This window comes from Pimephales promelas, chromosome 19 (assembly GCF_988280905.1).
Source record: "Pimephales promelas chromosome 19, fPimPro1.hap1.1, whole genome shotgun sequence".
Taxonomy (NCBI): Eukaryota; Metazoa; Chordata; class Actinopteri; order Cypriniformes; family Leuciscidae; genus Pimephales; species Pimephales promelas.
Genome location: NC_142787.1, coordinates 17,614,356 through 17,627,661, shown reverse-complemented (window position 1 = coordinate 17,627,661; position 13,306 = coordinate 17,614,356). Strand labels below are relative to the sequence as shown.

General features: G+C 37.2%; 2 protein-coding genes across 2 annotated transcripts; one reads left to right on the top strand and one right to left on the bottom strand.

The window, feature by feature from the left end:
* Positions 1–3,998: 3,998 nt before the first annotated feature.
* nudt2 (nudix (nucleoside diphosphate linked moiety X)-type motif 2) lies at positions 3,999–6,546 on the bottom strand. The gene is made up of 3 exons (XM_039687919.2): positions 6,410–6,546; positions 5,400–5,526; positions 3,999–4,459 (listed from the first exon to the last, which is right to left on the bottom strand). The coding sequence occupies exons 2-3, from the start codon at positions 5,521–5,523 to the stop codon at positions 4,140–4,142; spliced, it is 444 nt and encodes a 147-aa protein (XP_039543853.1). The 5' UTR covers positions 5,524–5,526; positions 6,410–6,546; the 3' UTR covers positions 3,999–4,139.
* Positions 6,547–6,852: 306 nt separating this feature from the next.
* On the top strand, positions 6,853–8,916 carry rfesd (Rieske (Fe-S) domain containing). Its single transcript, XM_039687953.2, has 4 exons — positions 6,853–7,008; positions 7,806–7,978; positions 8,163–8,197; positions 8,310–8,916. The coding sequence occupies exons 2-4, from the start codon at positions 7,828–7,830 to the stop codon at positions 8,619–8,621; spliced, it is 498 nt and encodes a 165-aa protein (XP_039543887.2). The 5' UTR covers positions 6,853–7,008; positions 7,806–7,827; the 3' UTR covers positions 8,622–8,916.
* Positions 8,917–13,306: the final 4,390 nt, after the last annotated feature.

The window sequence follows — 13,306 nt, the reverse complement described above, 5'->3', positions numbered from 1 at the left end:
AATGCATTTCCTTTTTCTTGTAATGTTAAAGGGAATATCATTCTAAAGATTCACTTAAAGAAAAATGGAAAAACAGTAAAAATGAATCGAAATTGATGCCTATTTCTATTCTAAACATAAGTATTTGAGTTTTGTGGTGAGGGTGTGGGGTGGGTGGGATGTCCAGTATGATCATTTTAAGACTGTGCTTGTATGATCACAATTCAATTCATTTTTGTTTGTGTGTATGTACAGGAGTTGATGCTCCTTAGCAATTAAACCATTAGACAACACATTTATAGGTGCTTTCAATTAATGACAGTGTTGTAATTTTTAACTAAAACCATTAAAAACATTTTTGTTAATTGAAATAAATCAACTAATGTTTAAACGCAAGTACTAAAATAATTTAGAAATATATATTTTTTAAATAAAAAAACATTTAAAATTAAAATATAATTTAACAAATGAAAACATCAAATAAAAGCTTGTTTAAAATATTCAAAACTGTAATGTATAAATAATACTAAAATGGCACTGGTTCATGAGCATTGGTTTTTATTTACTGGCTTCATTATAGGTAATTTAGAACAATCTGCATAATCCAGGAGCCCACAAAATAACCTTAAATAATTTCTGATTCACTTATATTGTTTAATTACTGGTCACCTAAACTACGACTTGGGAAAAAATGTACAGTATGCAGATAAACTTATGCAAACAAAAGTGATAATTAGATGGGATAGTTAGGTGTATAAAAAGTGACCATCCATAGACCACATTGTCTTCTCTCGCAAGACATTTTTCAGGTTAAATACAATGTAAGATTTATGAGGCACACTGTTGATTACCACAGATTTTTTTTCTTTTTTTTTTTCTTTAATATGTAGCAGCAGCTTGGCGTCCTTAGAGCTTAACTTACATGTTTCCATCCACTTGTCAATCGAATTATCTGAAAGTCGGTTAAAAAACTCATGCGGATAAAGCTGGTGAAAGTGTGTTTCCATCCAACGGCTTTAAAGCGAATAAAAACCTGTACGTAATGACGTCACATGCTGTTTTGCGATCAAATTGGTAGCTATATCGAATTGATTTGAGACATTTCAAGGTGTTTCCATTTATTTTCGCACTGAATCCAAATATTCAAGCAAACTTTTGCGAACAAAGTTTTGTTAGACAAAACGGATCGCGCCATGATCTACCAAAAAATGATCAATATTTCAGAAGTTGAAGGCTAATAATAATGCTTATGTGCCAGCTGATAGCGACATATGAATGGGATAATGCGAGGCGGTTGTTGTATTCGCCTCACAACCGCCTCGCTATATATTATCCTGCTTATTACATACACTCACCGGCCACTTTATTAGGTACCCCATGCTAGTAACGGGTTGGACCCCCTTTTGCCTTCAGAACTGCCTCAATTCTTCGTGGCATAGATTCAACAAGGTGCTGGAAGCATTCCTCAGGGAGTTTGGTCCATATTGACATGATGGCATCACACAGTTGCCGCAGATTTGTCGGCTGCACATCCATGATGCGAATCTCCCGTTCCACCACATCCCAAAGATGCTCTATTGGATTGAGATCTGGTGACTGTGGAGGCCATTTGAGTACAGCGAACATATGTCATGTTCAAGAAACCAGTCTGAGATGATTCCAGCTTTATGACATGGCGCATTATCCTGCTGAAAGTAGCCATCAGAAGTTGGGTACATTGTGGTCATAAAGGGATGGACATGGTCAGCAACAATACTCAGGTAGGCTGTGGCGTTGCAACGATGCTCAATTGGTACCAAGGGGCCCAAAGAGTGCCAAGAAAATATTCCCCACACCATGACACCACCACCACCAGCCTGAACCGTTGATACAAGGCAGGATGGATCCATGCTTTCATGTTGTAGACGCCAAATTCTGACCCTACCATCCGAATGTCGCAGCAGAAATCGAGACTCATCAGACCAGGCAACGTTTTTCCAATCTTCTATTGTCCAATTTCGATGAGCTTGTGCAAATTGTAGCCTCAGTTTCCTGTTCTTAGCTGAAAGGAGTGGCACCCGGTGTGGTCTTCTGCTGCTGTAGCCCATCTGCCTCAAAGTTCGACGTACTGTGCGTTCAGAGATGCTCTTCTGCCCACCTTGGTTGTAACGGGTGGTTATTTGAGTCACTGTTGCCCTTCTATCAGCTCGAACCAGTCTGGCCATTCTCCTCTGACCTCTGGCATCAACAAGGCATTTCCGCCCACAGAACTGCCGCTCACTGGATGTTTTTTTCTTTTTCGGACCATTCTCTGTAAACCCTAGAGATGGTTGTGCGTGAAAATCCCAGTAGATTAGCAGTTTCTGAAATACTCAGACCAGCCCTTCTGGCACCAACAATCATGCCACGTTCAAAGTCACTCAAATCACCTTTCTTCCCCATACTGATGTTCGGTTTGAACTGCAGGAGATTGTCTTGACCATGTCTACATGCCTAAAAGCACCGAGTTGCCGCCATGTGATTGGCTGCTTAGAAATTAAGTGTTAACGAGCAGTTGGACAGGTGTACCTAATAAAGTGGCCGGTGAGTGTATAAATCAACCAAATAAATAAATAAATAAATCATTTGACACAAAATATTGACTCAAAAACGAGTTTATTGATTTAAAAACGAGTATTGCTTCTGCTAAATAAAATAGTCTGTTCCGTACGTCTCTGAACTGCGTCCATGGCAACGGTGTGTTATACTAGCAGCGCCGCAGTCTGTTAACTAGAAATAACGGAAATAATAGACCACATTCTACATTAGAATTCAACCAAGCCACGTAAAAACAAGCAAAACTAACCCAAGAAAACAACGACGCTATAAACATTGCTATGATGATGCGATGCCGATGCCCGACGACAGCGGAGAGGTGACTGTGGTTTGGGAACGAGCGCTCAATCAGTTCTGGGAGATCGTGGTTCACGGAAACCCTTTGGTTGAAGCATCTTTTTGCTTTGTCCACTTACATCTGTCCAGTGTTGTAGTCGAGACCACCTCACTCGAGTCCGAGTCCAGACCGAGACCAGAGAGAGTCGAGTCCGAGTCAAGACCGAGTCCATAGAGAGTCGAGTCCGAGACCAGAGACAGTCGAGTCCGAGTCGAGACCGAGACCAGTGAGGGTTGATTACCTAATTTACTTTTATTTACTTAGAGAAATCCTTTTTTTTTTTTTTTTTTTTTACTGAATTTACTTAGAGTTTAAAAAATATGATCAGTTTAGGGTAAAAAGGCCACATAGTAGGTGGTGTTAAAAGTAATTTTATTACAATTTGTCATGCGCAGTTGCGCACTAGAAAATCACCAATCACTGGATGTGTCAATCAATTTAAAGAAATATTTTATTAACATACATTAATAATCATGAAAAATATTTTGAATTGAACTCGAGTGGACTCGGGAATAAGTCCGAGTCCTAAAAAAAAAATGTTCGAGTACGAGTCAATTCCGAGTCCAAATGCACACGAGTCCATGACAAGACCAAGACCATTAAAATATGGTCTCGAGACCGAGTCCGAGTCTCGAGTACTACAACACTGACTGCATCTGTCTTTGTTGACATCCGCCATGTGTGCGCAAACAGACTGGCCGGAGATGAACTCGTCTTCTGACGTGTTGCAACCATAAAAGGACATAACTTAATCGCAATTAATTATTTATTCGGCAAATAACGTTTCCATCAGCTTTTATCGCATTAGCCGTATATCGATCAAGAGAAAATTCGATGAGACCGAACGTATTTCATTTGAGTCGATTTTCATGAAATTTCATCGAATTTTACTGTTTCCATAAGGCTTTTTTCATTCGCTATCAGTTGATTCGGATAAAAACGTGTCGATGGAAACATGGCTACTGAACCCTGAACATTCTTCAAATGAATGTCAGCTTTGTTTTGTTTGTTGGTGGAGATTTAGTGGTTGTGAGTTTATCTTAACATTTTTAACTATGTTGGAGCAATTTAATATGAGTTCAAATTAAATTCAGCGTAGCAAGTAGAGATCTAAAAAGCTTGGGAGCAAAAGGGACGGATGTCAAATATCTCTTTACACATATATCATTTTCACTATAACAATTTTACAAAGATGAATGCATTTACTCAACACCATCAGTGTCTAAATATCAAATCCAAGTGTAAAATGTTACTGTTTGCCTTGTGTTTCTAGATGCCGCTGTGCTGCTGTAAGTGTGTCCTGTAAGTCCTGGTATTTTGCCATCTTGCAGGCTTCCTCTAGTTTTGCCCAACGGTAATCCTGGTGTTCTTCTGAGAGAATGACCTGTGTGTTTGGGTCACAGAGCTCTGCCAACCAGTAGAGGACTTCTTTGTCCTTTCCCCGGACCTGATAGCGCAACCTCTGCAGGAAACCATCGACAATACGCAAGTGATCTTTACCTAAACCTGCTTCTTCCTGTGTTTCTCTCAAGGCGGTGGTCAAGTCGTCCTCTCCAGGGTCAACATGACCTTAGAGGGGAAGGACAATGTTATTCTTCCAGTTACAATACTAAGAAATTACAGATAGTCACATGGTTTTACTGATAGGTCATGTGACAAACTGTAAGAAGTTGTGGTTGATTTATATATATATATATATATATATATATACTGTTACATTTTTTAACTCGCACTTATTAGTGTCATGGTGGATATCTTGACATGTTGCAGTGTGTGAGAAGACCTATTGTAGATGATTTACCTTCTAGGTTTTATTATTTTTGTAGAATTAGTCCCTCTCTCTCTTTGCTTCTGGTAATGTGACTTAAAGATAGGGTAGGTCACTAAGTTAGGTGGTCTAAATGTATTTATATATGTATACAGTATATTAATAATAATAATTTATGCGTTTCAATGGCAACACTAACGATGGCGAAATGAATCTGCAGCAGTCAGGTGGTACAGGTCAGTGCTCTTTAAGCTGTTTATAATTATTATTATTGTAATGACGTGGTTTGAGACATCATCCATGATGCAGTTTAACGCCATCTCTCGTCTTGTGCTCTGGAGGGAGGGTGGGATCTTATACTTTCAAAGCTAGCTTGCTCTTGCTAGCAACTCCCGAAAACTGCCTACCCTACCTTTAATCACCAGTACTTGTGGCAGCGGTTGTGGTTTACTTTAATTCCTCAGCGAAATGTTGTTTTTTTTTATTTACTTGAAACTGTAAATTTGTGTAAATCTTAATTTCAAGTGAGAATATTTATAGGTGGATGATATTTATAGGCGTTCTTCTGATAATGTCTCATGGACTCATTTTCTGTTAGTAGAGACTTTATGTTGAAAATAAGCCATCATATGTTCTTTTAAGTTAACAGAACTAAAGGTAAAGCTTATAGTTTTAAAAGAAATTGATAGTTCAGTGAGTTCCAACACTAAAAAGGATCATGAGAAACTGTGTGAGATGCACCTTTGGGTGGTGTCCAGTGGTGTTCTCCATACGATGTCTGCAGCAGCAGGAACTCTATATTATCAGGGGGAGGGTGCTGGGCCAAACGCCGAAAAATGACAAATCCACATGCCCGCAGTGCCATGACCTGGAAATAAACACTCTAGTAAAGCACATGTAACTGTCAATTATAGTTTTAACATAGAACATGTTTCATATAATTATTAAAATCATAATTTCAGATGAGACGATGTTTGAAAAGCGGTTGTTTGTATTGGTGGATTTTTAGAGTGAGCTGAAATGGCAAGAATGCACATAAATTTGGTACATAAATATAACATTTATTTAAAAAAATAAATTAATTCATTTTCCTTTAATGCTCCCGTGCCTAAATTTTGTAATTTCTGAGCAATTCTTGCATTTTGTTGTTTCACACATTCTGTTTTTCTTCTTTTTCTGGTAATAAGTTGAAGACATAAAACATTAATTCATAATATAAACATTTTGTCAAACAAAGAGCTGCACAATGAACTTTACTGTTGAAATGAAAACATGGAAGAAGAATTGTCCGGTCGACAATGGTTGGGGAAACACTAGCTGATTTATCTTAGAAATTTGATGTTTTTTTCTTTTGTTTGTTTTTTACATCTTAGAATAAAAAATGCTTGGTAAAGCACATGCAATTGTCTTACAGTTTTAACACAAAGAGGTTTCACTATGCTTTCTACAAGGAAACACTGCAAAATACCTAGCTAAATACCTAACATGTAACTAACGTTTGGTCACAAGACTTTTGAACCACCTGGTTTAAGATGTTTTTTTGCCCCCAGCCAGGTAATTCGACCTACAAGTCTCGTAAATGCGTTTTCAGTGATTTAAATACAAATTTTGTGTTAGAAATAATAATGAACTAACTTAAATTGGACTCGTAAGTTTAACATGCAAGTACTTAGCATGCTAGCACATTCAATAGCCACTCTAATGTGTTATGGCTTGCTTGCTTTATTAACTTAAGAAATTATTCTACTTACGTCTAGTCGGTAATGCTAGAATGTTCCTTGTTGTTTAGAACAGATAAAACATAACCTTCTTCATTAATAAGCAAATGACAAGTGTAAAAGAGCTAAATATGAAAGCTACTTTCTGTTTTGATGGCGCAGCTGTGACGCAAAGATGATGTACAAGAGTACGCTCTCTGATTGGCTCCCTAAGTAGTAATATGAGAATTATGCATTTTATTGTGGTTTTAAAGGTAAAACATATGTTATTTGGATGGGAAAGGACGTATTATTTAATAAAAATAAAAGGAATGAGTGGTTTAAATAATGTCATATATGATGCCGATAGTTGGGCAAATTACAATCAAATGCAACTTTTTAAAAATTCCTTTTGGTATGTTCTCCAAGTGTATTAATCTGTCAGTTAATGATGTGACGTAAAGTTTTATACTTGAAACATAGATAATGTTGAGCCCGTTGAGTGGGTCCTGATCGGTCCTGATCTGCAGGGCTGATAGTCCTGGACGCAACACCCGGTGGCTTGAGATAACGGGATCCTTCAGACCAGAAGACATTTAAACGTTACTGGGCGCACATTTCACAAGATTCGCAACGACCAGGACAAATACAAGGTAAACCTGTTTAAAATGTATGCTCAGCAATGTCCATATTAGCACAGTTAAAGAGTTCATTTAAATTGGATTAAATGTGTCAAATGCTAATGCATTTAGTCTTTTTAACTGATTTGATACGTGAATTGAGAAGCCTAGCTGATTTATGTTGTAGATATTGGACATATTGGCCTCTTTGTATTCACTTTAGAACAATATCAAGCTACTTTATACAAAATGTTATAGTATACATTTTAGTATAATATACTTTTTATAATATACAATGCCGCCTTGCATGGCTGACACTATGAATGTGTGGGTGAATGTGAGGCAATGTAAAGCGCTTTGGTGGCCATAAATGCAGTCCATTTACCATTTACATTTTAGAATATTATATATTTTGTTTTATTTGTAACTAGAAGTCCTATGGTTTATATAATATTGCACAAACATTGACACTTATAAATGTACACAAAAAAGTCTAATAAGCAGGCAACTTTTTATTTTGATGATGACATCTATTAATCGCACGTAACAAAGTTTGTAAATGTATAATGTCTGTGTGTGTGTATTTATATATATATATATATATATATATATATATATATATATATATATATGCTAGACATGTATGCATACATATATATTTACAAACTTTGTTACATGTTATATACTGTCTATATATATATATATATATATATTATTTATACACACACACACATATTGTAAAGTGTCACTGAAATGATTTATTATAAATTTTGTTGACTAGTTGGTGGATTACGTTGAAATAAGTGAGATATATTTAACTGTTTCCACAGAAAACATAACCCCACCACATCCATGGATGAAAAGAAGCCTTCTCGTTTGTATTTTATCGGCAAGAAGGATCATCTCATTCAGGCCAAGAGAATGACTGTAACTCTGGACGGAAGAGAGATTCTTATAATATATCATCAGAGAACTTTCCATGCGATGGACCTGCAGTGTTACCGTGAGTAGCATGAAAAGCATCTTTGCACTAGAGGGAGACAAACTAGCAGACTGAGCAAGCATTGCTGTGTGTTGAGCATGTGTGTCAACTATTAAACTAACAGCATAAGCACCGAACCAGAGGTCATTTGTTCAGGTCTGATATGTCTGCTAATGACACTTTTTTTTTTTTTTTTTTCAAACAGATGCTGGCAGTAGCTTGGAGACAGGAGATATCGAGGTAAAACCATTACTGCTCAAGCAGCTGAATCATTCAGTGATCCATAGAAGCACTTGCAACGCTTTGCTACCTCCCATCTGAACTCTGACCCTGTTTAATGTCTCATGCATAGGAAATCAACAACAAGCACTGTATTGTGTGCCCAAAGCACAAGTATAAGATCTCTCTGGCTGACGGTGAGGGGTTATACAGGGCCAAAAACCCCTTGGAAGAAAACCCTACTCCGCGGTGGTATTCCAAAGGCATAAAGCAAAGAGTGCACAAAGTGATGGAAGTAGACGAAGACATCTTTGTGACGTTGTCCAATTGCCCCGGGTGGATTGAGTCAGACTATTATCAGACTGAGACGGGCAGGGCAGAACTGAGAAATAAGGAGGAGTCGGAAGATGGAGAAGCAGACGTGAATGCAGATGAAGACTTTTAGTCTGGCAGCAACAGTGAGACGAGAGCTTCAGAGATCCTAAGGGAACTGCATATATTAAGATTGATGATTTCAGAGTCAGTCTACTTGAATAAAACTGCCAATTGACATCATGAATCAAAAAATATCATGCCCATTATTGTGACAATGCCAGGCTCTCTGTACACCTCCATGATTCATAGTGATAGTGATGCCTGTCTTTCAGCTCAATTTTCTCAACTGAACAATGACATAATGTTCGTTTTTGCAAAATGGGAAATTGTTTTGTATAAGATGAAAATGTGCATTCTTAAATGGATGATTTTTTTGAAAAATACTATATATACATATATTTTATATTATACAGTGTACACAGTATGTATATGTGTATATGTATATATATATACTTTTTACATTTATGCAAATTGACTCGCTTTCAGGCCAAATCGTCTGCTTTTTATGTAGAAATGCACTTTCTCATATTATGATGTCTTTGGGTATAACAAAAAGTTGGTACAATCTATTTTTAAACCGTGAGCTCAAATTGACATTGAAAATGCCATATTTAGTTTTCGAAATTTCAATTAAATACCAAGTTGATTCTTGCACAAATATTTAACTTGCCATTATTATTTCATGCATGAAATATACTGAAGAGAAACAATGACCATCAGCTTCAGGCGGAGCAGAAAGAGTAAACGGCAAAGGGTCAGGAATTAGACAGTCTTGGCATACATCATAATTTATTTTCAAATTATAATAAATAATTACATTTGTTTGGCTCCTGAATTACATTGTTCATAATTGTGTAATTATGTGAGGGCCATTGGAATGGTTCTACAACATAGCATAGTCTATGTGTTGTCTAATTGTCTCTCATCTGATACACTGACACCCTAAAAATTGTCACATTAGACCCAGAAGAGGCACAACTCAAGCCATTCACCCTACACCAGTCACAAATCCATCTCACCCTTGGTTGCCAAGTCTCAGGTTGTCCCATGGAACTTCCAAAGTTTTCTGAAGATGCGTTTCACTACAATATAGTGGATTTCAATTTGCAATGTAGTGGCTGTAAAATATGTATTTTAGGTGTGGGAATACTATATTTGATATTTAATCGTTATAAAATTGTTAATACAAAAACTCTTGACTCTACAAGGGCCCCTATCATGCTATTTTAAAGTTCCCTAATATATTGTTGTGGAGTCTCCTACAACATATTTATGTGTCAAAGGTTAAAAAATAATAAAAACTGTTTCATTTCCTCAATATACATTTGCACACCATCACATTTTCAGTGATTCTTAAATGAATCAATCCCTAAATCCCTCCTTTTCACGATCTAACCTTACTTTATTCTGATTGGCCAGACAGCTCAGTCTGTTGTGATTGGCCTACCATGTACCAGCGTGTGTGTAACCCCTCCACCCGGGTCCAACTCGACCCGCTCCGAACGGGCCTCCAGCATGAGAGTCGGGCGCTCTAACAAGGAGGCTAAAGACTGCAGCCTCTGTCGCCAGAGCGCCTATTGAGATCAGGGGAGTGAGGTTTACGCGCACAGCAACTACTAGCTAGCCTCCGTTACATGTGCAGACAGATATTATAGATATATAGCTGAATTAAAGTAATATTAAAAATAATAAATAAAATAAATGTAATGTAATGTTGCACTTGCATAACTTGCCACCATATCTGGATGATAATGTCATAACATTCTCTGGTTTAACAAAGGATAAACTATGCAGCAGTGTGCTGAGTAAGTGAGATTTATTAAATGATCCAGAATTATTGATTATGAATCTATTTAGCTGAGAGTAGAATCTTTAATAAACTCAAATGGTGCCTGTTTAACAAATCCCATGTTTCTCACTACACATAAAGGACAAGAAATGACTGCCTCTTGACTAGTGACAGATATCCATTCATGTCTTCTCTTCTCATGTAATTTAATATCCTCCTTAAACAAGGCCTATTGTTCTTTAAATTCACTGAATGGACTGTTATTCCTGTTCTCAATGAGGGATAATGCGTGTAGCTTGTGTTAGATCAGGGGTCACACTTCCCTGTGGTTGTTGTGATCTCAGGGCCAAGAATGTACATGACCGGCACGTGATTGTGCACTGGAGTAGAAATAAGATTCTGCATGGCAGATGACCTACAATAACCCACCCTGCCTTTTAGAAATGTTCTCAATTGTACACCAACCAAGCAGCCTTGAAATAGCATATACACCTCTCAGCAATACATGTAAAAAGTGCATGTTTTGACAACCACTGACAAACAGAAATAATTTGTTTTTGCTTGAATGGAAATGACTGCTCGATGTCTGGACGTTGAGTATACTATATTTAAAGTAAATCCAACAGCACCCTAGAAACTACCCCATAGACTTCCACTGAAAAAGAATGAGGTGGATATCTCTGGATCAGAACATTGTAGAGACATGGGGGTGGTCTTTTTGGACTCAGACTGGCAAGCGCTTTTAATTATCAGAACAACGTGCAGAATACCACAGAGACATGTAAGTTTTCTCTTGATACAAGATGTAAGTAGGCTTTAGGGTTCATGGCAACTGTCTAGCCACGCCCTAGCAACCATTAAAGGAACGCTAGTCCTAGCAAAGACTTGGAGGTTTGTTCTTTTGACTCAGAATGCCAAGTAGTCTTTAAATACCCCCCCTGCCAACAGCCTACCCACACCCTACACTGTAAAAAAAACGAAAAAAATGTTTCAACTTAAAAAAGTATTTGTGCTTTTTAGTCAACTAAGGCCCTGTCCACACTGCATTTTCGTTTTAAAACGGAGACCTTTTGCTACGTTTGCACCTCCCGTCCAGACTAAAACGGAAAAAACGAAGACCTAAAACGGAGAAGTTTAAAAACGCTGCAGCTCCGTTTTGTGTTTTGAATCTCCGGAGGGCGTTTGACGGGACAAAACGGAGGAGTTTAGAAACGATGACGCAGAGGCTGACGCTCGGCTCTACTATTGGGTGTCATCAGTCATGACGTATCCTTCCCTGATTCGTCAGTCACTGTTTACACCGGCACGCGCATGCCCAGTGTTGGTGAATGGTCATGTGATCCGCGTTTTCAGTCGTTTTAATGTGGGCGGAGATCAATTGTAATACGCAGATTAAACGCTGGTGTGGACGGAGATCGTATTCGTATTAATTCGTATTAATTCTCAGTTTTTAAACGAAATCGCAGTAGTGTGGACGGGGCCTAAGTGACAACTTGGATATTTGAGTTGACTAAACTAGACTACATTTTAAGGCAGCATGAACACTTACTTTTTTAAGTTGAAACAAATTGTGTTTACAGTGTGGTTGCTATGGCATGGCTAGGAAGTTGAAATGACGCCATTTATTGGCTGCTTGCCAGACCGAGTGAAATGAGCCCACCCCCAAGGCTCTACCACATTCTGATTTGGAGATATGATGTCACAAAGTTACCACAAAAATGACATACGCCCGATCGCTGCACTTCGCAAGCACCACTAATAAAGAAAACACTATTTTGATATTTATATGTCAAAATTTCACGTTTAATTCAATTTGTTGCTTGCCGTTTCTTTGTAGTTGTTTGTGAAATTTACTAGCAATTTTTGAATGCAAATATTCTACACCAAGTAGTTTTTCAGTGTAGGTCAGTGATGTCATCACCTCTATTGCATCCTATAATTCAGCAATCTTCCTGTATTTAATGATAATGCAAAGCTTTTCTCTTCGTTTAACGTGGGTGTTGGACTATATTAGACCTGTTTAAAAAAACTTGTTATGGTAGAATTAAAATAATCCTTTCAGGAGATCACAGACTGACTGATGGAAATAAGGTGGAATGGGAGCTTAGATTCGCTGCGGCTCAGGAGAGATGATGCTATTTTGGTGATCTCAGAGGGGGATCTGAAGGGTGCTGAGGCTTTTTTGATGTTATATTGTGGCAAACAAGGCATATTAAAATATACACAACACTTGGCTAAAAATAGAAGTGTCAGATTTACTAAAATAATGCAGCTTATTTATGAGTGGCATGTTAGGATAGAATTATGGAAGTCTGGCAACTAATTCCTGGAGATGAAGAGAATAAACAACAGCTTTTATTCTTTGCAGATTAGGTTATAGGGTCAAATGCTATTTTTAAACAGGGTATTCAGCGTCAATACTTTGCCTCAAGGAGATCGACTCTAAAAAGGTTTTTAAAAATTGAGGAAAAATACTTTTGTTGCTTCAAACAATATTTAAAATGTTTGTATTCTCAGGTAAAATAGATTGTTTTTCACTATTCAAAGGCTGATTGAGCTGAAATTCTAGAGCTACATAATTTAATTTATTTAATCTATCTAATATATATATATATATATATATATATATATATTCAATTAGATTAAATTAGATTCAATAAATACATAAATAAATCAGTTGAAACCTGTTCCTTTTGTTCTACTGTTTCTATGGACACTCGTGCCATCAACATATCTTCATTTAGTTTGTTATCATTGTGTATTTAAATTCCTGATTATGTTCAGTTCATGGTTGGGTATTGTCATAGTTTGCATGTTGTAGATTGCCTGTTTGTTTTATTAATACATATTGTGTTCATTCATTGGAACCTTTTGGGATTCGTCGTCATCATCATCATCATTTGGACTAAACTGATAGATCCTTTAAACTGATCAAAAGTGATAGTAAAGACATTTAAAATTGCTAT